Source organism: Poecilia reticulata, chromosome 3 (genome assembly GCF_904066995.2).
Source record: "Poecilia reticulata chromosome 3, P_reticulata-male-v2, whole genome shotgun sequence".
NCBI classification, from domain to species: Eukaryota; Metazoa; Chordata; class Actinopteri; order Cyprinodontiformes; family Poeciliidae; genus Poecilia; species Poecilia reticulata.
The window spans coordinates 18,873,039-18,900,962 of NC_088832.1; the positions used below are offsets into that span (position 1 = coordinate 18,873,039).

At 40.7% G+C, this 27,924-nt stretch overlaps 1 protein-coding gene across 4 annotated transcripts in view; it reads right to left on the bottom strand.

The window, feature by feature from the left end:
- Positions 1–27,924, bottom strand: part of zfhx3b (zinc finger homeobox 3b) — a 312,657-nt gene that overhangs the window by 67,254 nt on the left and 217,479 nt on the right. For all 4 annotated transcript variants that reach the window (XM_017303941.2, XM_017303940.2, XM_008405336.3 and 1 more), the window contains 3 exons: positions 23,777–26,290; positions 23,034–23,613; positions 19,594–20,087 (listed from right to left, as the gene is read on the bottom strand). In XM_017303941.2, the coding sequence (XP_017159430.2) occupies positions 19,594–20,087; positions 23,034–23,613; positions 23,777–26,254 (3,552 nt within the window). In that variant the 5' untranslated portion in view covers positions 26,255–26,290. The remainder of the gene's footprint in view (positions 1–19,593; positions 20,088–23,033; positions 23,614–23,776; positions 26,291–27,924) is intronic.

Here is a 27,924-nt window from a genome sequence, read left to right on the forward strand (position 1 = left end):
TGTGGCCTTAGGAAAATTAGAAAGGTAAAGATGGATAACTCTAGATGTCCTAGGAGAGAATTACTTAACATTAACCATAGAAACAGAGTCCTTTTTGGAGGGGTGGTCATGGACACACTTAAAGACAGCGCAGCTATTGGTGCTCCACACCCACCACTCTTACTTACTTTTACATTAAATAAAGCAATAATTATTGAATTCCGTTTGAATGAGTAAGATGCTGCAAAGTAAACAATGGGAACATAATTGCAGATGGAAGGCAATCAATGTAGCCAGTCATTTGGGCCACGTTGATTGTGTAGGTTCAAGCATATGTGCTTCCTCGTGTCCAAGTGTGCACGAACATTTGTGCAGCCGCTGCAAGTCTAAGGTGAGCTAAAGGGAGCGTGTGCTGTGACAAGGAGCTGAGTAATACACTCTCCAACATGCACGCACAAAACAAGAGTTGGGTAATCCCTCCTTCAATAATGACCCGGGCCTCTAAACAATAGCTCTCAATCAGCTGATCAATGTGTCCACATAATTCATGTGCAGCTCGCTGTTTTTGAAAGGCTGAGGAGAGGGAGGATAAGCAAGCAGGCGGTTGAGAGATCAATGCCCTGTGTAGTGATAACGAGCCTGGGTCTATGCCCACAGGAGCCCCACACTGGCGCCTAGGGTCTCTCTCATTAAGAACATTTGGATAAGCATGGCTCTACATACATAATGTACACTTTTAATCATAGCCGGATAAACACATTTCTCTCCCTTTTAATGAGCGGGGTCCAGCTTTTGTGACATATAGAAATGACTAAAAAAAACAGGCAGGAAAAGATGTCGTTTCGTTTTTTTTTTTTTTTTTTTTTTTAAATAAGAAAGAAGAGAGTGAAACAAATTAACAGCAAGCTGCTGGCCTCTTCTTTCAGTAGCTAATTAACAGTTTAACCTCCTGGAGTTTTTATGAAATCCATGCTGGGAGGAGCCTGCCAGAACTGCAGTACAACCAGATTACCTGCAGGTGGAGAGAGCAGGGTGGAGTCATGGGGTGCCACATCAACTGCTACACCCACTTTCTGACATATGTAGTGACAAGGTACCACCTAGACACCAGGTGAGGCAAATCGTAATGAGAGCTCCATTTTTGGACAACGGAGTCAATTACTCCCCATGCACACTAAAGAAAGATATTTTATAGAACCCATAATGGAGCAGATAGGGATGTTGACATTTTGAGATACCATAATATGTAACTTCTTCTTTCTTTTAGAGTTAGAGCTTTGGCTTGAGGAAAATTCCTTCGACTATTATTGGGCTGCCATAAGCATCCATCCAGGCCTTGCCAGTTCATTCTGGGGGATTCCAAGATGTCCCCATGCCAAATTGGATTTACAGTCCCTCCAGCATGTTCTAGGTCTACCTCAGAGTCTCTGCCTTTTGGGGCGTGCCTGGGAAACCCCCAAAGAAAGGAGCCCAAGAGGCATCCTGGTAAATTGCACAAGCCACTGCAACTGACTCCTTTCAGAGTGGAGGAGCAGTAGTTCTAATCAAAGCTCTCTCCCTGGAGAGCTGCACTCCATTTTAAAAACACAGAAATCTAATGCAACCTGCTTGAAACCAAGTCTTCTTTCAGTCATGATACATATGTCATGACCAGATGAGGGTCAAAACATAGTCAAACCAATAGAACTTTTACTTTACTCTCCAACATGCAGGCACAAAACAAGAGTTGGACGTTACTTGCACGCTACTTTTCTTTTTCTTTTGCTCAGCTCGTTTTATCAAGCCCTATCCACCAAGCCAACTCCATCCTAACTTCCCTCAGATGCTTCAACTTGTCAAATTAAGGTAGAGATTCAAGAAACAATGAAGAGTTTATTAATACACCAAAGATTAATAAACATTTTATACACTTTTTATTTTTCGTAAGATAAAAAATCTACTTCGAAATCCTCAAGCACAAATGACAACTCAAAGCACTAACTAATTTTTTTTTTTTTTAATTTTCAAACAAGAGAGCTATCAAACAAAAATTTCCATTATGTAAATATATACTACTTTTAGACAAATGTACGGAATTGGGTCAACAGTAGCATGCCACAGACATCCAACTTCTAGGAGTGCAATAACTTGACATAGCCTCTAGTGAAAATGTATTATTTGCAAAACAAACCAGATGAAGTTAGTCCATACAGAATTAAAATGAACAGGTAGACAGACCATCAGTTTACACCTGCACGCATAACTTCCTTGAAATCTAGAGGATTATCAGGTTGCAATAAAAGCATAACACCAGTATTTAGAGCTGTCTGGAGACGTTAAGTGATATGATTGTGTTTACCTATTAACAACTGTAACTAAGCTGAACTTTTAGTAAAATATGAGTTATTTGTCACTTCCCTGGCATACAGTAGATGCAGCACCTTGTTAAGGTGCTTCGTATGTGAGAAGGAGGAAGCTTGTTAGGTGGAAAAGAAGAATGACAGAGAGTTTGGTGATAGTCTTAAGAAAAAGAAACGGAGATGGGGAATCATGGGTTGGCAGGGTGTTGGATTAAGATACAAGCAAACACCACTTGAAATGATTAATGCAGTCAGTGAGAATTAAATTCAGAGCAGGAACATTACCCAAACACAATTAGTCCTTGAGAACAAACATCACACACTGCAGTGAATGCAGATCCACATGCCAACATCCTGTGAGAGAGTTGCCAGTTGAAATCATGGACTGGAGGGGTGAAGCTGGACATGCCTGACTTGGACATTCAGTGAGTCACTATTGCAGTTACCCGTTTCTTCCTTAAGGCCTATTGAATTCTCAGTCTGAAATGTTTCCACAGCAGTAGGGGAGTCTGAAAAACCCCCTAAACAGCAGCTGCACCCACATTCTTCCTTGTGAGCCTTTTGTCATTAGCCAATCTCCTGTTCTACCTTTCATACAGACAAAACAGTGGAGTGGAGGAGAGAAGACACAGAATCCAGTCTCCTCAGGCTTGTATTATCTCGCTCTCACCCCTGGCGTTCTCAGTTTGGTATTGTAAATATTTCATTAACACATAATTGGTTGCGGCTCCAGGCTATGCAATAAGGCCGTGATAGCTGTAACACTGTATGTTTTCTGACTATCCCGTATCCTTTCTTATGTAAAATTCATAGAAATATGTTTTGAGGAGAGGAGGGTGGTGCGAGATTTCGTGTGGGGGAAATGTTTCGTTTTTCATGCACTGCCCTCGCACAGCCTTGCTAGAGACGCCAGCTAATTAAGAACAGTGATGATGTGCTCAGCCTGTGTCAATATTTAACCCAGCCGTACGCAGCTATCTTTATTAGCAGCACTACACTGACAAAAGGAGCAATGTGCCCTTTGAGAGGTCTTCTTCTTAAAATGAAAATTAATGAGTGGGGTTGAGTGGAGGTGAATATACAAAGTAGGTGAATATGTGGGTTCCTCTTCATGGTACGAAAAGTACCTTGATGGAGGGTTCATCAAGCAGCTCAAAAAGTAAACACCCACCTTTTCGCCTATTAACTCCTTCCTACTTTTAACTAAGAAGATGCAAACTAAATGAGCGGTTCCCTTCATTCAACAAAACATTTGGGAATCAGTCTTTTTAAGTCTGTTTTGATTCCTAAAGTCTTGAAACCATTATAAATTAATAAGAACAATCCAAACTGCAACAGGCAAAAAAAAAAGAACTTTTCAGATTGATAATAGCATTTATAATAGATCTATATGCTGTGCTGAAAAATTGTTCTATGTGGTACCTATCCTCTTTATATGAACATACCCAGGTGGTTCAGTAATGAACATTGCTTTAGTAACACAGATTTCTTCCAGAGTCTGTGCTTGGCCCATTCATTAGCTGAAAAAAATAAAATAAAATCAAGTTACACACAAAAAAATATACAAAAGTTCTTATTGATCAGACTGATCAATTAAGCATCAATAACCTAAACCCTCATCATTCCGAGTGCTGTATAATTGCTGCTAAGATATAGTTGGCATAACTAAAAATCGAACATAAACCAGGCTAATTGGAAGAGTCATATTGCTTTTGCCAGGCAGACAAAAAGCTTTTTAAGCCCCAGAAAGTGTTGATGAACAGTCGGCTGAAGCTTCCTAAAATAACTCCAAATGCCATTAGCAAGTGTCATCGCAGAGGTCATACTAGTGGCTTCCAGGGCATCAAATGTAGAGCATACCAAGGCAAAACAAGAGATTTCTATCTCTCTCTTTCTCCTTTTTTAATTTTTAACATGATCTGCACTAACCCAAATCATGTTAGTGCATGATCTGGATGTTTTCTAGAGTGGTCAATGAGTGTATGACTACTTTGTAAAGGTGTGGTTCTCAAACTGTGGTAGGTGTACAGTTGGTGATACTTGCTTTTCTGTGTACTCAAAAGAAGTTTGGTATAGATTATTTGTGAATATGTGAATATTACCAAGGTTTTTTCTTTATCAGAAATTTCAGAAAAATAAACACAAAGTAAAGTTAAGAACGACCATTTTGTAGGGGGTAACAGCAGAACAAGAAGGGGTGTTGGTGGCCCTGAATGCTCTTTTACTTTGCTCGAAGTTTAAACTTGATTCTTTGTAAGATACTTACTTGGGTAAAAAAAATTGCTGATTTCCAAATTTTCTGTGGATTTTTCAAACAACTAACTTAAAAAATACCAACTTCTGCATAAAATCAATTCCATAAGCCCACTCCTATAGCTATTTAGCTAATCATGCAGCTGCAATAAATGTTTATTGTCTTCTTTTATGAATTAACACTACAACCTGTCCATACTTTATTGTACTACGGTTTTGAAACACTTCTCAATAGCCTTGTACCTGCCACAAACAATAGATATTCTGTGTTATAACACAAAGACCTACAGCTGGCAGAGAAGTTAATTCATAGACTGGCATTGCACCCAAGCTCCCCCGCAGCTGCCACACCATATACTCTGCTCAGTCGTGCAAGAAATTTAAAACTATACATCAAAGACTACCACTTTTCCTCTTCCTGTTTATTGATTAGGTAGAACTCTTGTTCAGTAATTGTGCAGTAAATCAAGCATGGGGAGCACTAATCTCAACCCCGGGAGGAAAGTGTTAAAGGTAAAACCTGCTGAAAAGTGCATAATTAAGGTGCCGTGTTTAGTCAGGAGAGAGGACATACTCCTCCTTCTCACATTTCTTGCTCAGCGCCTGCCTGCACAACCAGCGGCAGCCGGGAGAGGGGTTGGCAGAGGAGCAACGGGAAGTGTATACAGTTTCCAACTACCTCTCGCTCCCTCCCTCACTCTTTCAATCCTTCTCTCCCTCAATGCATTCCCAACCAAAGTGCCGGGGGCGCCATGCTTGTAAAGAAACCACAGCCTTTTGAGTGCCTCTTGTATTTACAAACGGAGGCATGTTGGAATCAAAGGCATTACCACATGACATAACACATTAAACAGTTGGCAGATTGAGAATTTATATACTGCACAGATAGTGAGTGAGGTAAACAGGAAAAAGTGCCGTTGTTGGATAAGTTTAACTAGCTATACGTGGTGCGAGAGCCAAACTTACCCAAACCAGAGTACAGGGAAGGAGTCAGCTGCAGAAGCTCCCTTCTTTCCCTTGCTTTGCCTCTCTTCCTAACACACAGCTCAGGCTGTACTCCAGGTGGAGACAGCTATCACTTTCCCATTAACTTCCTGTTCCTCATATCTCTCCGCCCCCTTTTTTCTCTCCAGCATCTCCCTCCCAGCCGCTTAACTTTTTTTCTGTGCCATTTTTCAAGTAATAAGCCGTGCCTCCCCCCCCCCCCCCCCAATCTTCAGAAATACTAAACCCTGCGGAAAGAAATTTTCCCGTTTCACATCAAACCTCTATTCCTTCTCCCTGAACAGCTTCCTCGTGTTGCTGTTCTGCTTAATTTCACCTTAGTTTTTAATTCTCCATCATCAGCAGGGATCTAAAAATAAATGATAAATGGAATAAGATATTTTATAGTCTTACCTCTTATCTGTTCTTACAGGGGTAATAATAAAGTAGTTAATCCTCTGGATCCGACTCAATTTGATTAATCAGCACATGCGGACAATCAAATAAATGATTAATATTCCCCGGTCATGTGGTTGGACAGTTACCCCTGAAACCATCAGTAATAATTCAGTAACCCTTCCCAGACCACAGGCTGCAGCTAGTCAGCCTCACTCAGCATCAGCCCTCTGATGTTCAGCAGGACTTTGAACTCCCCGCACAGAAGCTCAGACACACCATGGGGGGAAAACTTTCTGCAGTCTAACGCCCTCCTACAATGCCTGCCTACCTGATCGGAATTACCCTCTACAGAGACGGCACAGAGGACAGAGTTTATCTAACAGCTGGTATATATAGACATATGAAGCTCTGGTGAAGAAAGTAATGACTGGAAATACCAATTCGGATCATCTGCTGTTCCACAAATCAACAAATTCAGAACATGTGCATGAAGAACAACAGAAAATAATAGACACAAGATAAAGCACCTAAAAAAAAGTACAGTTCCAACTGTATAATGGAGCTGAAGTCTTGCCGAAGCAGATCTTTGCAAGAGCAGATGGAGTGTTGAACGGCAACTCCTTCACTCTCTGTCATTCTTCATCCTAATGTAGTCAGTGGTACATCATCTTATAATCAGTTAAGCAAAGCAGAACAACTTTTGCCACCTTGTATTTGCATAAAGCATAGACTGAGTAATGAAGCTGCATACTGAGACAGAATGGGATCTATAGAACTAGTGATTTGGGAAGAGATAAATAGGGTTATTTTTTTCTGTTCATGTTTGCATATGAAGTTATAAAAAAGTCTGTTTATACCAGACATATGCAGATTGTCACAGTCAAACCACAGCCGTCTCTTTTCTCCTCAAAAAGCCCCTTTTGGACAGTTGGTCTAACAAATGTACATTCAATAAAGGGATTCACTAGATTGATCTATTTTGTAATGGATGCAAAGAAATGCCAAAGCAAACCTAAATTTTCCAGGTTAATGAGTAATGTTGGGACTTATTTTTTGTAAGACTCTTGAAGGGTAAAAAGAAACTATGAACCAATTTGACCCTTTGAGTGGATATTTCCACCAACCAGTTCCGGTCATAACTGGATGATGTTGCTTGTTCTACATCAGTTAATTCAGGTTCTACCAATGCAAGTGTAGGCATTAATAATTTGGTTTCATCACTAGTGCCAATATTGGGCTGGGCCAGATGAAGGGGGAGTTGGGTGGGCAGCTCCAACAACCAATCAAAACGTCACCTCCATCAAGCTTAAATCACATTAGCTTTACTTTTTCATCTGCATAGTTATAAAAAAAAGTGTATTAAAAACACAGAGCTTTAAGATGAATAAAATGTCAAATTACCTCATGAAAAAGAATAAAATCAGTCACTTACTTTATTGTTATTATGATCTCACCTGTAACTTTATCCTTGATTAACAAACATCATTTTAAACTCAGTTCTCGAACACTGTCGGACTTCTAATATTGTCAGATGCAAATCCTGTTGTTGTTAAACTCCCATTTCCATCACTGCTGACGCTGATCTCAGATCAGCTACTCAAGGAACTCATAAACTCTGCTTCTTTTTAACAGAGCTAATTCTGTCTGCATCCGTCTGTAGGGTTACTGAAATAAATTATGAGGTTTGTTTTATATTTTCACGACTCAGTAAAGAGGTTTATGGCCCAAAAGCCAGTGGTCAATTTCAGATCGTGGGATCTTCTGCATATGTTATCTCTTTTGTCTCTCTGTTTCCGGTCTGGTCACTGTGATAAAGGGCACTAGTGGCATAAAATCTTTTTTAAAAATAATAACATTGTGGTTTGAGGTTTACAGTGACAGTGAGATGTGGCTCTGATTTGGTTATATGGTTGTAGAAAACAAAACTGGTTCATTTTACCAGAAAAGAAGTGCCTCGCTCTGTTACTAGCCTTGCTTTTCGGTTCTTGCAAATAACACACTGCAACCCATTGCTTTGGCCTTCGTAGATATGAGCACGTTGTGCAAATGGCTGAAAACCCAGAGTTTTAGATATAGGCGTTAGAGTTCACTTTGATCTCTTCTCTCGCTCTGCTGTTTATAAATTGGTTACACAAATATTTATGAGCAGAATGAAGAAAATGGCTGGTCTGGTTTGTGTCTCTCTGCCTCCCTCTCCGCCCTCCCCCCATGTGGCCGATGATGAGGCCACCGCAGACGCAGAGCGAGCACATAGGCCCCAGGCCACATCCATCATATCTGCTCCGTCTCTGGATGTTGTGCGACCCCAGAGAGGGCCGACCTAACCAAAACCAAGAGAGAGAAAAAGACGATCCATTTGCTATGCATAAAAATAAATAAATAAATAAATAAATAAATAAATAAATAAATAAATAAATAAATAAAGATGGAAAACATCACTCATCAGTGGTCTCGTTTATGGGAAATTGTAAATAATTATTGACGGAGTGAGAGCATACTGCACAGGGCAAAAAGGTGTGCATGTAAAAGGAATTGTGCTTGGAAAGTAATGTAATATTTCAGTTTCTCAGTAACAAAATTCAATAAATTAATACCACAGTGTTCAATACAAACAGCCTCTGCCTCTTCTTTAGCTCACCTGTCCATTTCTGCCAACAACACATACACAATGGAACAGGCTCCAAGCTTCTGGATCTATATTCTTTAATTGCTCCCCCCTGCCCTGACCTCTGATCCAGATCACTCTGATATACAGCGTCTCTATTAAACTGGGAAGTAGGAAAATATTCTTCTAATGACCCTCCGCTCTGGCAATAGTACTGAAAATGGCAAAGAGGAAAAAAAAAATCAATCTTCTTCTTTCCTTTTTGCCCTTCACTGGCTCTATTAGTTCCTTTTTTATCTAAAGGTTGACTCCAAAAACGTGGACAGAGATTGAGCAGAGCGAAGCACACATTCCTATTCCGATGGGGCAGTGGACTTTCCTGAGATGAATTTTGATAATAAAAACCTTAAAAAGAAAAAAAAATAAAGCTATGGCCAGAATGAAAGTTCTTTTGCACAGTATCTTGACTGTCCTTCAACCACACATTCTGTGCTGATCCGATACATTAGAAAGCGAGGTTCACTTTATCTGAGCTGTGCACAATGTTGGTCCTGCAATCTAGACAAAAGATAATTCAGAGATAATACAGTTTAAGCAAAAACAGAAGATACAAACCGGACCAAACGTTAAAGCCAGAGAATGCACAGACAGCAAGCCTGGGTGCATCTGTTCGTGCACGTGTTCAATGTACAGTAAAGGCTGATGAAGTGCGCGTGTGTGTGTGTCCATGGGCAGAGGTTGGGCGCGGGTGTTGGGACGGGGTGGTAGTGCTGGACTGGCTTGTCGATCGATGCAGTGATTGGCAGTTAATGGCTTTCCCTGTTCTGCCTTGGTAACCCCGGCCTGATGCCTGTTGGGTCTGATCAGAAATGGCAGATGGTGTTTGATTTTCGTATATAAACCTCTGACTTTGGGGAGATGGCTTCATCATGTTTAATGATTTAAAAGTTAAGTTGAATACTGGGAATACTCCAACGCTGGATCTCTCATTTAAAAAAAGCCCTAACCTCCCTTCCAGATGGAAGCTCTAATCTCTTTAAACTATGTGCACTGATTGTGGCTAGTTTGATGCCGTAAGCCACTCTGCTTTCCTGTGATAAATTATCAAAACAGGACATCACAACAAATGATTTGATCCATCTTCTATTATCCAGTCACAGATGTCATCTACAACTTAAATCTGCAACTCAGTCACAGTCCTAACAATTTAAAAAGTAGAGTAAGAAACGCTTGGCATAAAAATAAATAAATGTAAAAAGATCAGTCCAAACCACCAAAAGACTTATTGCTAGTTTATTCTAAAACTTATGAAATGAACAAGTCAGGTTTGACAGCAGAAACTAAAATCAGCAAATTAGGCTATAAATGGAAGAAAATTTGAGGAAAAGCTATGCTGATCTGGAAGACAAGTTGACAGAGGTGTACAAACATCTGATATGATTCTTCAGTAATTTAATATCCTAATTAATCTTCCTTTTTAAATATTCTTAAGTTTTTAAGATTGAAGCCTAATTATTTTTTAATAACTGACATTGCAATAATGACATTTTGACATTTTCTTATGGTTAAATATTTATTATTTCTGTGAAACTTTCCAGATTTCCCATCAAAAACATTTTCTTGTAGGTTTGATCATTAAAATGGAAGAATACTAGTTTGGTGAAGTCTTTGTCAATGAGTGTGTGTGTGTGTGTGTGTGTGTGTGTGCGTGTGTGTGTGTGTGTGCGTGTGTGTGTAGGCGTGTGTGCGTGTGTGTGTGTGTGAGATGGAGAGATGGAGAGATATTCAGACAGAGATATTTTGGCCCCACTGGAATAGGGAAATTAATACATTTTCACTTCTGAAACATAAACAAATAATACAATATTTTGCTTTACAAAACTTAATAAGATTCCCTCTCCCTCGTGGCTTTCTGCATGCAAATTAAACACTGATCATTTGAATAATCATTTGCATTCCAGATCTCACAATTTCATGTCCAAACTTTAACAGCTCCCAGAGTTCTCATTTCATCTGCAGCTGCACAGGCCGTCCTTATGGCTCAGATTAGTTTAACATGATTCACTTCAAGGAAGGATAACTTGGGGAAATTCCTACTTTGTGAGAGAAACTGGCCACCTAAAGGTGAAATCCGAATTTAATTTATTAGGCATTCATTTTTAGGGGAAACTGTCAAGTGAATCAGGTGATATTACAAAAAAAAAAAAAAAAAAAAGCGGTATATGGGTTGTGGAGAAAAGGGATGTTGAAATGTGATCTAGGAAAGAGTCTTAAATGTCCACTGGAGATCCTCATGGAGGAAGAGATAGAAACAGGACTTAATAAATGACAAATATTCAAAACGGCTAGAACCTGCAGCACAGCGGGCTGTGAAACAGTGTCGCAGCATTATAGCTGAGGCTCGCCACAAAAATGAAGCAAGCTGAGGTTAAGGTGAGTATAGATGAGAGATGATATGCTTGGGAGGGGCTTACAGGCAGGGTAGTTAATCTCTCTTTTTTTCTTCAAACACCACTGAGTCTATTCTGGGCATCAGGGTGTCATAAAGGAATGTTCGAACCATAAAGTATCTGTGCTCCCGAGAAGCTAAAGGACATTCTTGTCCCCAACCTTTAAGGACATCTTTCAGTCTCACCTCTCTGCGTTCACTATCCTTCACCCTACTTCAGAAATAAATCAGTTGAAGTCCAGATGGTATTGTTGCTGAAGTTAACATTTGCAAGTATTCATCTAATTAAAATTAACTTCATCTTTGGGGAGACCAAGCATTAGCTTTAGTGCCTTAACAATAAGTCTGTCCTTTGTCTCCTCCACACATTAGCTTTCACAGTGCCGCATTGTTCTTTTCATATAATATACATTTTGTTAAATGTATTATATTCTTTGCAAAGTCTTTTGTTTCCATATTCTAGTTTATCCATCTTTTGTATTCAGGAATAAAAGGCATAATGAGAAAACAAGGTGGGAAACAATTTTTCCAGAGCTCCTAATAAAAACCGCATGACACCCTGGCCTGCACCGCTTAATTACAAAAGGATGAAATCTTTTCTTCTCCATCTGGAGAAAACATTGTCTGCATAACACCGGGAGATTTACAACTCCCTGCACTGGACTCCAGCACACAGCAATTAGGCAAAACATGGATGGACAACCGGAGCCATGAAATTCAGGAAGAGATGGCTATTCAATTTTCAAAGAAGGGCCAGAGGCTCCAAGATTTCAAATAAAAATTCTTGACTTTGACACTCTTTTTAAGGGTCAGACTTTGGTCATGTTGACACAAAGGAAAAAAAAGGAATTTGCGTGACATTCAATAGTTCTTCACATCATCATCATCATCCTCTCACACAATGTCTAAAGCCCATTGGTGGGGGGAAAAAATGCATAGAGTTGAGCTCCATTAGCTACAGAAACTTTGTGAATAGAAGTGGAGCGAGAAAAGTTCAGGAAAGTGAAAGAAGCAGGGGAACATATCTAACCATATCTAAGATTTATCCCTCCCATGACTCTACCCAAAATGCCAAACCCAGAGAGAATGGGTCCCCATGTACTCATTCCTGCAGCCAAGACTTCCTCCTCTATTCATCTGTCTCTTTAACTGAACTTCCCTTTATGTACAGCTCTACTGAACACAGTCCTCAGAACTGAGTAGTTTTGTGGCTCTGACCACTCTGAGGCCATTAATCTGGTGGCTAAGCCACTGATGTATTGATGGCACACAGCCGGCAGGGCTTGTCTGCCTCACTTTCTCCATCCCTGCAGCTTAGGAGCTAAATACATTCAGAGGAACCTCCACCTGGCCTCATCAGGGCAGCATTTACCTGCCAATTGCCTGTGTTAACTTCTGAGTCAGCACCCTCTGGCAGACGACAGGAGCTTCAGCCATCCTGGGATAACTAAACAATAAGACAATGCTGGGGGTTTTTTTGTTTGTTTTTTTTTCTAACACATGCTTTACATAATTTCTAAGTTTAACTTAAGGTGCATAGTACAGGCCTCCTACACATTTTTCCTTTTATATACTCGTTCAGTCAATTTGCCAAAGTTTATTCTGCAAATTTCATAACATTTGAGTCATCTTAAATATATTTGAACAATTGTCTTTTCTTATTACACGTATGATGCAAATATTGAACAAGGCTGAAATTAACTTGACCTCAAAATAACTTGTTCTCAGCATTTTTATTATGAGCTCTTTTAATAATAAAAAAAAGCATGCGAGTTGAACTTGTCAAATCAGCCTTTGTCATTGTCCATTAAGTACAGATTCCCAAAAGGAGCATCTGTTGTTTGAACTTTCTCCTATTTCTTAAAATAGAAAGAAATCAAATTTTGATTGAAGTCTCAAACTATTTTAATCTAAGAAAATCTCAATAAAAGTTGTCTAGGTGCCAATGAAAGTGCAAAATAAAATAGTGATGGACAAAATGTTAATCTCAAGATAAGATAGAAAAATCTATAATAATAATAGTAATAATAATAAATTAGATTTACAAAGCCCTCTAGATCTGCAATTGAAATCTCAAAAATGTATCTGGACTCATCCACATAGCATGTGTCTTCCAGAAATTGCAGTTATTTAGTATTTACAGTTTTTGGCCGAGTATCAATTGACAACAACAAAGGAAAAAAAGTAACAGTTTCTTTGATTTTAAAGTAATTCATTAAATAAAACCTGGTGTACTGCAGTTTGCCAACAAATCTGACTCAGGTGTCTCATTGAAGACAACATGGACACGATCTCCCAGAGACCAGCAATGGGGATTTTGTGGAAATTTTAACTAAAGGAGGCCGTGACTGATACGTGTGTCGTCTTTACAGCATAGACTCAGATAAAGCTATTGTACAACATTAGATACAGAGAGCTTCCAGTAAGTGCAGGAAGAACTTTCTCCAAGACAAAACTTAATTTTGTGGTTTATAATAAGAACAACACTGTGGCGTAGACAGCACTATACGTTTTCTTGTTGGAAGACAGTCCTGTTGATTTAATAAAAAATAAAAAAAAAGTTTAAATAGCAGTTTTCTTCAATGAGCAGACAACTGTTTCTAAGAACTGATAGCAACACAGCATGGAGACGTCAGTTTCTAAATGCACAAAATCCCCGTTTGATGCTCTGAAAGAAGAGACACATATTCCGCTGTATGTGGGACTGCCATCACAGCAGTCAGTCTGCTGTGAGGAGCTAAACACTGCTCTAATCAGATGCATCCGTACCGCTCAGATCAGAGCGTGGTGACAATGATCGGAAGTTTTTAATCCTAGACACATCAGACTACTCATCTGTCTTCTTTCAGAGTGTGACGTGTTTCCCGTGGCAAACTGTTTTGTTTTTTTTTCTTGCACCTCTGCACGCCGACACTTTCAATCGCTGAAACAATTGTGAAGATACGGGCCGAAGAAATATTTACTGAGGAAAAACATTCGTTTTCCAGAAGACATGAATTAGAGAAAGCCGCTTTTATGTAAAACTAAGAGGAATATGGTGGGATTCACAAAGTGCATTTCCACATCATACGTCACTCCTGATGTTGATAAAACTATCCACACTTAGTGGCGCTTATCTCCGTCTTGAACTGCGATGATCTCAGTCGCACAAGTTAATATAACATTGCTTCCTATTCCGTTCCTTTCCTAAACACCAATCACCCCTTTCTGCTGATCACACTCTGATAGCAGGATCACCTGATTTCTTGCAGGCTAGCAGAGAGCAGAGTACTCTGCCACGCTTCCTCAAAAAAAGCAAAAAAAAAAATAAAAAATTTAAATGAATTTAAACTATTATAGCTTTTTAGAATAACTGCTGAAATAACAGGAGCTTCATGGGTAAAGAACAGATTTCTATGTGTGTGTGTCTTGTTTATTTTTGCTAACCATCTACGCGTTAGTCTCAGGAATAACCTCTGTTGGGCTTTTGTGTGGACAATTAACGCAACCAGCAACAACAGCTGTGTTACGGGTCAATCCCTGACCCTCTCCTTGGCCTTCCTGAGGAGTGGAAGCTTAAAAGGTTGTAAACTTCCTGCACCCTGCCAAACACAAAGTCCTACCAGTCCTCCTTTACATTTCCCCCTTTTCAACATACCTTGATTTTAAGATGTATGCCAGTTTTTTCTTGTTAAAGACCGAGCCTGGTTTGAGTGAGGACGCTGGCGTTCAATCCCCTGTAAGCAACTACTGACTCCCAACACAAGGAACCTCGTGTTAGAAGTAAACAATAAGGCTTGTTGTGCGTATGCTGTGTTGACCAATCTGTCTTTGCTGCTGTGAACTACTAAAACGATACATTTTATTATTCCTGTTAAATGTTAGATTGCTTGTGAGCATGTGCCTGTCCGTCTCTTTGTGCGCATTCACACGCTTGTGCATGTGAAAGAAGAGAATGGGCTGTCTCCCAGGATGTGCAGCTCACGCTTTATTAGAGCAGTAGTACCAGTAAATCAGAGCTCGGCTCTTCCTGGAACTGCTACAACCTTTCCCACTGAGCACTATTACTGAACAATCATAGGCTAGCCATGATAATTAGCAAAGTATCTATCCGTCGAACCCTCCTGTAAACCCCCTCCATCGCCACCACCACTCCCCACTTTCCACTCTTTCTCCTCTCTGTCCATCCATCCTCTTTCTACCCGTCATCTTGCAGGAATTCTGAGTGATTAAGACAAGGCTCTCCTGGGAGGATCACTCAGGACATCTCACAGTCGCTTATCTGCCACAGTTTGTTTTGGTTTTTTTCCTGTGATGTTTGACCGAGTAACATCTGCTTCAACTCCACAGGTACATCTAAATAAATGTAAATATCACTGATTAATTGATTGAATCCGAAAAGTGAAACTCTTATATCAGAAGGATTTATTCTGTTGATTCTTGTGATTATGTCTTGCTGCTGAGGAAAGCAAAAATTCTGTTTTCTTAGAACAATATTATTACACCAGTAAATGTGTAATAATACTTGTACAGATTTGGGTAAGGCCAGTTTGCTGGCCAATCAAGCACATGGGCAGCTTGTTCATTTATTTTTTTCACCTTTTTTTATACAGTTAAATTTCACAGGGTCTCACTTCAAGGGCGATGTGTTTTAGACTTAATGCAAGTAACGTGACAGTGTAGCTCTTGTGTTGGATAAGCCTGTGCCAATTGAAGACTTGACTCCAGATGCCATCTGTGGCCTGAGTCGACCTAAATTTTTTTGAATGGGCTTTGCATCACAGTCCATTCGGGGCTGTGCTTGTCCCCATTTCTTACACATCTTTTTCTGAAACAGTTTTTCTTCCACTTAACTTTTAGTATGCTTAGATCATGTTCGCAGTCATTATTGCAGCATCACGGAGAAAATAGTGAGTAGCAAAGTCTTGGAGGAAACCAAAAAATAAATAAATAAATCAACTTCACAAATAAGTCATAGCAGCTTAAACAACATCACTATGCCAAATTCAATTTTTGAATCATGATGAGTTATACTCTTTTCAACCGAGCTTTTGTTTTAGGGAATTAAACTTGGAATACAACAATAGACTCTGTTTTCTTTTTATTTAGTTTTTTCTTTGGGGGGGTTGAGGGGGGTTTCCAACTTTACATAACTGCTATTATAAAACGGCTTGGAGTCAATCTCATCACTCATGATCATTAAAATGTGAGATAATCGAGCCTCTCGTTCCAGTGTGCTGAGAAGGATAATCAAGGAAACACTTAATGCATGTAACAACTAATCCTTTCATTTATGTTAAACCCTTCACTCCTCAATTATCATTTATAGGGATTATTTGACTTTGCAGAAGACTGACATGTCTAACTTTTACTTGCTTCATTTCAGTCATAACAAGAGATAAAGCAACTGCAGGTAACTGCGAAAATTGTTCTCTCTGTTGATGGACAGATCGTAAGATGAAAAGTCACGCTTTTTAAGGGGATAAACGGTGGTTTTTGACTGAGCGCGTACGGCAAACGGAGGAAGGAGAAAATATTTTACAGTTAGGTGTGCTCAATAGAGCAGGACCAGGATACAGGAAGGGATGTCGGGACGTTCTCAGTTTAAGATTCCACGTTTGATAGTGACGGCACTTTCTCCCCATCTTTCCGTAGCCAACTTGCATCTGGAGTGGATTTTGTGCTAGCAGACACCAAGGAACATGATTACATTCGGCTAACTGTGCTCTAAACTGATTATGCATGTGCCAAGCTAATGGACTACATTTGCAAGAGGAAAAATAACATCCAATCAATCTCAATTACTGCCGATTGCACCGGCCCCCGAGACAAGGAAGGTAGCCAGCAAACCCCACCTCCCCCCCATGCTTCTCCCCTTTCTTCCAAACCTTCAACGCAAGCTGAGGCCTACAGCTAGGCCTGGTTAGGCCCCATCCGCTCCCGCTTGTTAGAGCAACCAGGTTGGGAAAAAGGATTAGCCTGTCATTGCCACATATTATCATAAGGGATTATCCCTACACATGTAAAATATTATGTAAATGTCCAGCTGTGAAGCAGGTTTTTTTCTTTTTTTTTCAGGATCAACGTCAAAGTTAAGCGACAAATACATTTTATTTGAGTTGTGCAAACTGAAGATGATCATCTGAAGTTATCCGCACAGCAACATGACATGGGTTTGAATTCAGGAGTGACCATTCTAGGTTGATTCCCATCCCATTAAATCTCTTTGGGAAAATAATAAGATGAAAGAAAGATTTCAGATCACACGGCTCAGTGGACAGAACACGGTTCTCACAAAGAGTGCATTTCGATTGAGGAACACCGTTTAGAAAGCAGACAGACTCAGCCCGTGCTGTGTGGCGGTCCGGTGGTCAGGATAAGTTGCTGGATCATTCTGTGGCCTCCTAAAACATTCCGATACATGGGGTGGTGGGGGTGATATTTTTAGAAAGCCCTAATATGGGCCACATACCACAGACTCTGAAATTATCCCATCTAACTTAGCTCTCAGTTTAAACCTTCCTTTTTAATTCCAGTAATTACAGGCTCCAATTTATATGGAGCTGCACACACAAAGGCCTAGTTTAATGCAAACCAGTTTGATTTGGGTGAAGTGTCCCGAGCATGTCCCACATCTTACAGCATGTTTATGCTGAGTTGATGATTTATTTTATCCCTGTTTTGATTTTCTCTTTTTTTTTCATCCATGAATAAACCAAGAGGCCTTTTCAGACATTGGTGGGCAAGGCAGATGTTTTGCCTGTCAGTATCTCAACCAGAACTGTAAATCTAAAGGAGTAAGAAAACTGTGCAACTGAAAAAACCTCACGACCATGTATTTGTCACATTGGTAAAGTCATAAACTGCTGTAATGAATCTTGTCGACTCGTGCTCATCTTTGTTTCTGAGTTGTGTAGGGGATGAGGCAGAGCTTACATGAACTAACATTTTCTCTGGTTTATGGAGCAGGTGATTTCTGGACAAATGCACACAGTCTTAGTTGGAAAACCAATTGGTTTTAAGAAATATGGAGCCATCTTAAGAGGCTTAAGTAAAAAAAAAAAAAAGATCATCCCTGGATGTGTTGTACATATTTAATCCCTCGCAGCCTGAAGTCTTGTGTGACATGTGTATTTCCTCTCCTAAAGCTTGTGTGAAGAAATACAGTAAAATAAAAGAACGCAATTTCTTCAGATCGTTAGGGTCATAGCAAAGATATAGCTACAAGACAATAAGACGTTCCCTGTTCTACAAGAACAACGTTCTCCTCTGTAAAAGTGTGAGGATGAGAGATAACATGCCCTAATCTGTCACCTTGGATCCAAGGTCACACACGCATTGTTATTTTGTAATGTAAATTTTCTAGAAATAGACAAAAAAAAAATCTTTGAATGTAATGTGTTTGGTTGCAGGTGCAACCGAAGCACTCGGTTCCACCTGCCTTTATAACAAAACCAAAAATTGATTTATTTATTCTTACTGTTATTTCAGTACAAAGACCCTTTGTCGAAAACATGTTTGTCATGCCACAGAGTCTGAGAGATCATTTGAAATGCTACTAGGCTTTTAAATTGATGAGATTTTTAAGCTCAGTTTTTCGTGTAATTAAAAGCCCATGCTCGAGGTAGCGAGCATGTCTTTCTTTCTCTCATCTTTAGATATTTCCTGCAACAGATAAGGTGCCGCAGGTGCAAAGGAATGCAATAATTGAAATAAAATCCCAGTTTGTCATTAATCCAAACTGGTTCATGACAATAAGGAACTTCCTAAAAATGTATTCTATAGCTGTCGAAAGATGGTGCTTTCCTTGAGCATGTTGCCTAAGTTGACACCACATATGTGTTGCCAGTGCTTGTGTGTCTTGTGCATATGTGCAGCTATGCCAGTTTGGGTTAAGCGCAGACTAGCCAAAGCCGCAGACATACAGGATAGGCACCTAAGTGGAATCAGGCCTGTTAGATTTATGGCCATTTGTTCGGAGAGTGTTCATCCACTGGCTATTATGGAATGATTAGAGGAGAAGGTGAAGCTCCAAGTCCAGCAAAAATCAATACGGCTGTCGAGAACAATTCAGCCCTTCCCGCTCAGAGGAGTATTAGCACCAAACCTCTGTCTCCTAACACTTCTTCATTCGTCTACCAAGTGATTTAGTCCTAAGCTTCCAAGCCAGCTTGTCCTGCCATGTTCTTCTCAGGGCACTAGTGGGCCCGGCTTCTGTATGACAGCTACACAACAAAGCTGTTATTCATGCCTCTAGAGAACAGCTGGCGGTGATGTCGGCAACACAAGAACATTTATTAAGTCTTGCTGAGGCAGATCAAGTTAGCATGGAGATTATTGAATAAGCGTTTTACCCTTTCTGCAAAACTCTATGATGTTCCGACTTCTCAAAAAGACAATAAAAACTGTGATGCATAACAGGACCGTTATACTTTTCCCAGACATTTTTAAACTTATAACAAATACGTTTTGCAGGACACATCCAGATTAACCAAATTGACCAATGTGTAAATCAAAATAAATTCAAAAAAATCAACCGATAAACTTAGAAGAAAAGAAAAGTCTGAGTGGCACGTGTGATTAAAAACAACTTATGAACCACTAACCTTATACAGTTTGAGGCTGGCCTCATGGCGTGAATTGACAGTGTGCATCCTGAGCTTCTCCAGACTGTTAGTGTAGTAGTCACAGGCATTGCACTTTAGGTGCACTGGATTGCCTATTGCCACACACTTCAGGCGCCATTCATTGCCTTTGCCCCCTTCTTTGATGTGGGCGACAAGCTGGTACTTCTGCACATGCTTGTCTGTTTTGCAATGCAGCTGGAAGTTGGCTTTAAGCTGAGTTGTGTAGTGGCACAACTTGCACTGATGCGAGTCTCCCACCACGGCACGCCACTCCTCCTCTGGCAGGCTGCGTTCGGCACCCATATGCATGCCTAGCACATCCAGGTTGTCAGTGGTGAAGCGATTGCACACAGCACACTGAAAGAGCTTGAGGGAGGGATCTGTGGTCTGTGAAAGACTTTCTCCAAGAGTCATCAGTTCCTCAGACACCAGCTGCCCGCCGCCAAGACGCACATCCATTGGGATTTCCCCACCTACAGGAAAGAGCAAAAAGAAAATGAAGTAAAGTCTAGCTAGATTGTTACACTGATTGCTAACACATTGTGATCATTGCAGTAGTGTTTATATACACTGTAGAAAAAACAAGTAACCTTTTTTTTTTTTTTTTTTTTACTATTTGACATTATATTATGATTTGGGTTTTTGTTCATGTGTTGCTCCATTATATAACTTTCTTTCCCTATGATGTCATCTAGTTCGTCAAGAGCACGCCACCCATGTGCTGCTTCAAAGTCTTGATGCGACTCCATGGCTTGCAATAGCAAAAATGTTCATTGAAGCCAAACACTTTAATTTTAGGACAAGACACGTCTTTGGCAATAAGGTTTTAGGCCCTGAATACATTTACAAACTTTAATCTGTCATGGACAAAGGAGTAAGAAAGAACCTGCCCTCTTTCTGAATGATCTCATTCCAATGTAGTTTATGTTCGCATGTCATTGTTGGAACTGATGAACATGCCACTTTCTGGCATCTGGATTGACTGACAGGTAGCGTCATATCAATTGTACCCAGGAACGAGACAGAACTGGAGGTCTGCACTTCTCATCCTGATCCATCTTTGCTGATTTCTTTAGATTTTCCAAAGATGAGGCACAAAGAAAAAACCAAACCATGACCTCATTATCTGAGCTTTCACAAACAGTTTAAAGGCATTGTACTTTTAGTGCATGTGGATTTACGACTTTGAAGAAAGTAATAAAACATCCTCGATAATGTTATGTCTGTCATGTATTTAGCTAATAGAAAATTTGTGGTACTCTTACCTGACCCGAAACAGGAAATCTTAGGAAAACAAAAGGTTTATGTGTGTGTTTTTATAGCCCTCATGTAAACACCTTGTGTCAATTATTCAATTAAATGTTACAATTTAAACAATATGCAAGGTTTTGTTTTTTTCATTATCTTAACAGAATGACTGTCTTTAGTTCCAGTGTTAGGATAGGTGCCCTGCCACCAACAATACAAATCATGCCCCAACTTTAAAAACAAATACTTATAAAATCCAAATCCAGTTTATTTTCAAAGCATGTTTAAAAACAGAAAGTTTGCCAAAAAACTGCTGTTCTAAACAAATATTTAAAACACATTAAAACACTTACATAAAATAGAGCAGAGGCAATAAAAAGAGCATGTCAACTCACAATGGGCCAAAAAGAAATTAGGTAAGAGGTGACACTTTTGCCTTTATTTGCTGTTCTTTAATCTTTCACTGTCCAGACTGAGCATGCAGGCCTGACCTAGCCTGGCTTTACACTAAATTAATACCAGCAGCTCCTTTTTATTTATTGCTGCAAAAGGCAGGCTGTTACCTGGGCTTTTATAGCAAAGAGAGAGAGACCTTTGAGAAGTTCTCTGAAATCACTTGCAGACCCAGTCATAGCTGCTTATACTCACTAACAGATGCTGACACAGTATGCTAGTACTGTTCTGCATCTCATGCCTCCCCTTCCTTTGTGACTTCATGCTTCATACCTAGATGGATTTATTGATTTACTATAGATATGTACCGCGCATCAGTGAATTTGGTTGTAGATTATTTGTTCAAGTTATTGATTGAAAGTTGTGCAACTATTTCCATACTGTTTTTTACTATTATTATAAAAGCAGAAAGAAATACAAATTTCTTATATATAATCTGCTTTTATGTAATAATAATATATATATATATATATTTTTACAAATTATAAATTATCTTTTAACCAGTAGTTTTAAATAGATATTTACTGCAGTACTGCTTCACTCTATAGCGTAGACTATACCACAAGTTATCACTCTCCCGACCTCATTCTTTAATTCTGAAAATAATTTTCTCATATCATGACTTTAGTACAACACGTGAGTATTGGAACTGATTACCGCCATAGCTTTTAGTGTTATGCTCAACACTAAAAATCTTCAGCAATGCAGAGAGAGCAAGAAACAATAAATATAATCAGTTTCTGGTCTGAGATACCATTAGATAATACATTCTCTTAGGATTTACGTACTTGTCAAATAATATTAAAGTAGAGTAGTTTGTTCATAGATTTATTGGGGAACATTATCCAACATTCCAAAATTTAGCTCATCTGAGCTCCTATTCAGAGGAGTTTGAGTGACCTGTCAGCCTCCTTCCCTGTCTCCCAACACTATAGCTGTATGCAAAAGGTAAGATTCTAACAACTTGGAAATACTTCACACAACCCCACATTAAAAAAACTGAAAGATCCATTTTAAAGGATGGGGGGGAGGGAACTAAATTAATGGAACTATTGTATGAGCTTGTGTGGAAGCAGGGGTAATGGTCAGAAATCCTGCAGGACCCAATGGTAGTAGAACACAGACACTGCAGGAACAGAAAGTAATAGTTTGAAATCCACCAGGAGGAAGCAAAACTGGGATTAAAGAAATGTTCTGTGCAGGGGCAGCATATGAAGCATTAACTCACCAAGGCTATGAAAGGTAGAAGAATCAATTATTTTTAGAGTCTTTGTATCACATGATACACATTTTGCTTCACATTAAATGGCCATATGAACCAAAAAGGTTTTTATGAATGGTAGAAGCATAATTTAAAGCATAAGTAACCAACATTTGCAATTATCCATCCATCCATCCATTTTCTTTACACCCTTGTCCCTTTGTGGGGTCAGGAGGGTTGCTGGTGCCTATCTCCAGCTAATGTTCCGGGCGAGAGGCGGGGTCACCCTGGACAGGTCGCCAGTCTGTCGCAGCATTTTCAATTATCAGTTCTGTATATCTAGCTGAAAAGGCGGGGGGGACATATGGTCTTGTCTTTCTCCTGATTGTGCCAAGACGTTTGCCAAGATGTTTTCCCACAACATGTGCGCAACAATTAATGGAAATAAAATTTCACTGTGAGTGTTGGGAAACTAAGACTGCTTTTTTTAAATCTAGAGAGGCAAGATGTGACTCACCGAGAGCAGGCGCCAAGGTAGCCATGCTGGGATCCAGATGAAAACTCCCCATCAGAAACTGGGCTTCAGGTCCAGCTGGATCTATCTTAAGGCCTGGTGGAAGGCTCATGTTCTGGGTCAGGTAATATTGGTAAAGCTCAGCCTCAGACGGAGACGGCATGGCTCCTAAGCCAAGTCGCCCATGCTGCATCTGAGTCACGTTTTGTTGAAGAAGCATCATGTTGTGCATGTGCTTTTCACTGGTCATGTGGATGCGTAGATTCCGCGCAACGTTGGTTTCATAGTCACAAACTTCACACCGCCAGGTGGGTTTGCTCTTCGGCTTGGTTGGTGAGGGGGCTCCACACGGCACAGACATGTGAGTGGACGACTGCGTCGGATGATGGTGTGGAGTATGATGGCTGCTGGCTTGGGTCACTGAAGGTACAGTCACCACTCCACCTGGGTTATGTCCAAAGACCTGCTCCTGTGCAGAGCCAATAGAGCCTCCATTCTGCAGCGTCTGCATGTTGTTTAAGTGCTTATCCGATTGCATGTGGATACTTAAGTTGCCCTTTGTCGTAGTGGAATAGTTACACACCTGAAGAACAAATAATATTTTCTCTTTAAGTGTAATAATGCTATAGAGACACAATTCTTGGCTAAAATTGTACATTATTTCAATTTATCCATCTAAATAAACAAAACTAAAACGCATATGCAACTCTTAAAAAGGAGCATTAGCACCTTTTTTGTGTTCTTACCTCACACCGGAAGGGCTTGTATCCACAGGTATAACTTTCACCACGAGCCAAACGAGGGTGACTCTGACCACTGCTGCAATACACACAGGAGCCTCCAGAGTCCGGGTGTTTCTCTTTCATATGGGCCTCCAATGTCTGCTGGTACTTATAATGCCAATTGCATTTGGGACACTTTAGTGTCTTGCATGAGTTGCGTGAATGCATCATGGTCATATGACCCCCTAAAGAACGTGACGACCCCAGAACGGTATCACATTTGGGACACTCTACTCCGCTTCCTCCACTCCCTCCTGGGCCATGGTTCTGTGAACACTCCCCCATCCCTGTGATGTCACAAGAACCCCCTGGGAGGGAGAGGGAGTGACCATGAGATGACGGGTGGAGGTGATGATGATGGTGGTGTATATGGTGATGATGCAGAAGGGCTCCATTTTCATCCTCTCCTTCTGCTGGGCAATCATTTGGTTCTGGAGCTGTGGCACTATCTCGATTGGCACTTTCATCAGCAGCAGCATTGATGGACAGAGGTGAGGAAGAAGTGCCAGCAGTGTCATCCTCGCTCCTTCTGACGGCAGCTGCCGCTATTGCCATGGGAATTGTTGGTCCCTGGCAGTTAAAGCTCAAAGGGAGTTCTGATGTCCTCCCTCCACCATCTGCAGCTGAAGCCTCTTCCTTGACAGAGGAGGAAATGGAAGCAAGGGCTTTGCTGTTGAGCGTGGAACCAACTGCAGCGGTGCAGGCAGAAGGCTGGAGAGTGCTACTAGGCAATAATAAAGGAGATTTGGAATTGCTTTGGTTTGAGACAGCTGGTTCCCCCACCTCACTCCCACCGCTGCTACTGTTACCACCACAGGCCACTGCAGTGCTTTCTGCCTCCACCTCATCTTCCTCTTCCTCTAACAATAGTTCATCCTCTTCTTCTGAGCCCCCCAACTGGTTGGATAGCTGCACATTGCTTTCATGTCCCTCAGTTCTCATATCTTCTCCCTTGTATGCCAACTCTTTCCCCACGGGCTCCTCTATTCTCCCTCCCTGTTTGGGCAGGGCACTGGAGTCTTTGGCAGAGCCAGGAGAAGAGGTAAGATTGGATGCTTTGGAAACACTTAGTCCACCTATAGAAAGGACTGAACCAAGTGGTGTTTGTTGCTGCTGCTGTTGTTGAAGGCCAGAGTCAGAGTCTTTGTTCAGGAGGGTCTCATTGCCCCCACTGCTATTTCCAGACTCCAGATGAACACCACTAAATGTACCATAGAAGCTCTGTCCAGAGTTAATGGGTAGCAAGGTAGGTGGCAGAGGACTGCTCCTATTTTTTGGTTCCAGGAAGCTAATAAGGGGCTCCTTGTCCTTCCCAATGCCCTGGATGATGGCAGAGGCATGCTTGTCCCCTAACAGCTGCCGTTCATCTTCACACAGTGTCATGCGGTGATCATGGACAGCATGAGTGGCAAAGGAACGAGCATAGCCAAAGGACAACTTGCAGAGAAAACACATTAGAATGGGCTTACCCTTTCCATAAAGGGCTAGCCCATCAAATTTGGAAAAATCCACATTGTTGGGAACATCTTTGGATACGCAGGACTTCTTGGCAGACCCATCGCTGTTCAGGTAATCCTTGTTGCTTTTGTGCCGCACATCGAAGACACGAAAACTGTGCAGGACAGGGCTGAGGCCTGCCATTGATGAGGTATTGGGAAAACCTTGGTCCGAGTTACCAAACCACTTCCCAAAAGACGATGCTATGTGGAAAGTGTTGATGATCTGTGGGTAGACTGAGGATGAAACCCCAGCAGGTTCTCCCAGTATTCCCCCACTTGTGACAGAGTTTGTAGGAAGCAGGCCAGGTACCATACTTCCACTACTTTGGATCAATTGACTGAGGCTCTCCACAATGTATGCTGAGCCATCTGGCTGGTAGACTATCTCTCCAGTCAGGTTTTCCACATCACTACTCTCCTCTTCCTCTTCCTCCTCTCCTTCTTCACTCCCACTCTCAGGTGGTCCCTGCTGTTGTGTGGGCTGATGTCGCAAAAGAGTGGGCATACCTCCTCCCCCTGAAGTTATTGGCACTCCAGGAAAGGGCTGAAGACTTGGAAAACAGCTGTCAATCTCCATTTCATCCAAGTCCTCCGATTCTTCCTCTTCACAGCTCACTCCCTCCTGCACCACTTCTTCAAGACCCTCTCTCCTGGAATGCAGCTGGCCAATGGCAGAGCTATCACGGTGAGCCTGGGGTAGAGTCTGTTTTGGCTTCGGCTGCTGTGACTGTAGGTCTCTCACCCCGTCATGAGGGGCAATGGAGTTCAGGGGCTGAGAAGGGTACGACCCAGAGAGGGACAGGGCATCCAGAGAAGTTGCCTGGTTGGTGCAAGTGACCTGTGAGCTTGAGTGATCGTTCCAGGGCTGTGGTGGTTGCTGCTGTTGGGAGGAGCTGAGCCCATCCTCTGTCCCAGAAACCACGGGAGACTCACAGCTGTCCATGCTGATGCCTACATGAGGCGTTCATCGCATCCAGGCCTGCAAAGACACATATAAGAAGTTAATAAATTGTAGATATGGTACACATTTCCATGTCAAAGCTAGAAACAAATGCCCATATTTTAAGCAAAATTACTGTCTCAATTGAAAAAAAACAAACATAGAAATATAAAATCCATGTATAGAACGCTTAAAAGAAAAGAATATCAAAAGCATGGCACATTAAACAAGAGCCAAAACTCTGAAATATAATTGGAAAGCTGACACCCTACTCATTACGCTAGATTAGGCACTTAAACACAATACCTGAGACAAGCACTAATAAGCCATCCACGATTCATCTTCCTGCCATATCACAAAAGCACCATCTTTTATCTTCACCTTCCAAACAACACCCTTAATCTTATATTCTGCAAATCCTACATCCGTTTTTAATTAACTTGCAGTCAGACTAACTTAATAGATCAAATAGATTCCTTGTGAGATAATTAGACACTGAGAAGCCACCCATCAGCACATCACACATTTACATAACTTGTAGAAAAGGTGAAAATGTGTTGTTTAAAAAAATTTTTTAGCAGTATTACAGTTATTACTCCAAGTAGAGTTGCAGTAAAAAAGGAAAAAAATATATAAATCATGTGTATTATTGGGATAGGAATGCCTAAACTAACAACAGCAATAAAAGGCTGGATTTTTTTTTTTTTTTTTTTGAGCTCAAAATACATAAGATGGGTTGGGACTTCACTGCAGCTGTGTTTAGATCTTGCATCCAATAACCTCTGAGCTTAGCCTGGTTTCAAACACTCCAGCCATCATCCGCCTCTGAAATAATAAATGGGAGCTGAGCTTTCGGGAGCCGGCCATGCCCCGAGCATCTGAGAGGCCCAACACAGGCTGCAATTTAGAGCGCAGAAGAGATAAAATGATAACACAAGATACTGCTGAGCTAATAATTTTATTAAAGGGATGCAGCCAACATTGATTAAAGGGGGCAATCGGGCTGAAGCCAATAACTCTGGGCTGCCCTTTAACCCACCAGTGCTGAATATTACATGAGTAAAGTTTCCCGGCACCAAGCTCACTGCCATGTCTCGGTTGATTAGCAAATTCAGTGCTTGCACTTGATTTATTTACTTATTTACTTAGAGATGCAAATTTCAGCTGTGATCAGAATAAAGTCTACCCCCACAGCCTAACACATTAACCACTGAGCAAGAAGAGAGATTGATAATGTTTGTCTGCCTATTCATGAATGTCTGATGAAAAGTACCCCTTGTGCAAAGTACCTCTTCAACCTATAATCTCTCCCACTACAAAAATAATGTGCAGCTATTTTAAAGATGTTAATTTGTGTTAAGGCTTCATTATTAACTGTAAGAGACCAGAAACTAAACTATATTAAGCAACCTAAATTCTAGTAAAACATAATAAAGGAAGGGCAGTGGAAACCAAAATAAACAGAGAAAGTTAAAAAGAAACTAACAAATAAACGTCATAAACATGCACGCATTTATCAAAGGATGTACAAGTTGTTAGATTTTTAATGCTAAATGAACTAACCCTTAACTTTGAGCTAGTTTGCATATAATTTGATGAGATATTGAAGATGGTAGACTTGCTGGCTTATTAACAAGATTGCTTTATACAACCAGACATGATTTAAAGATGGC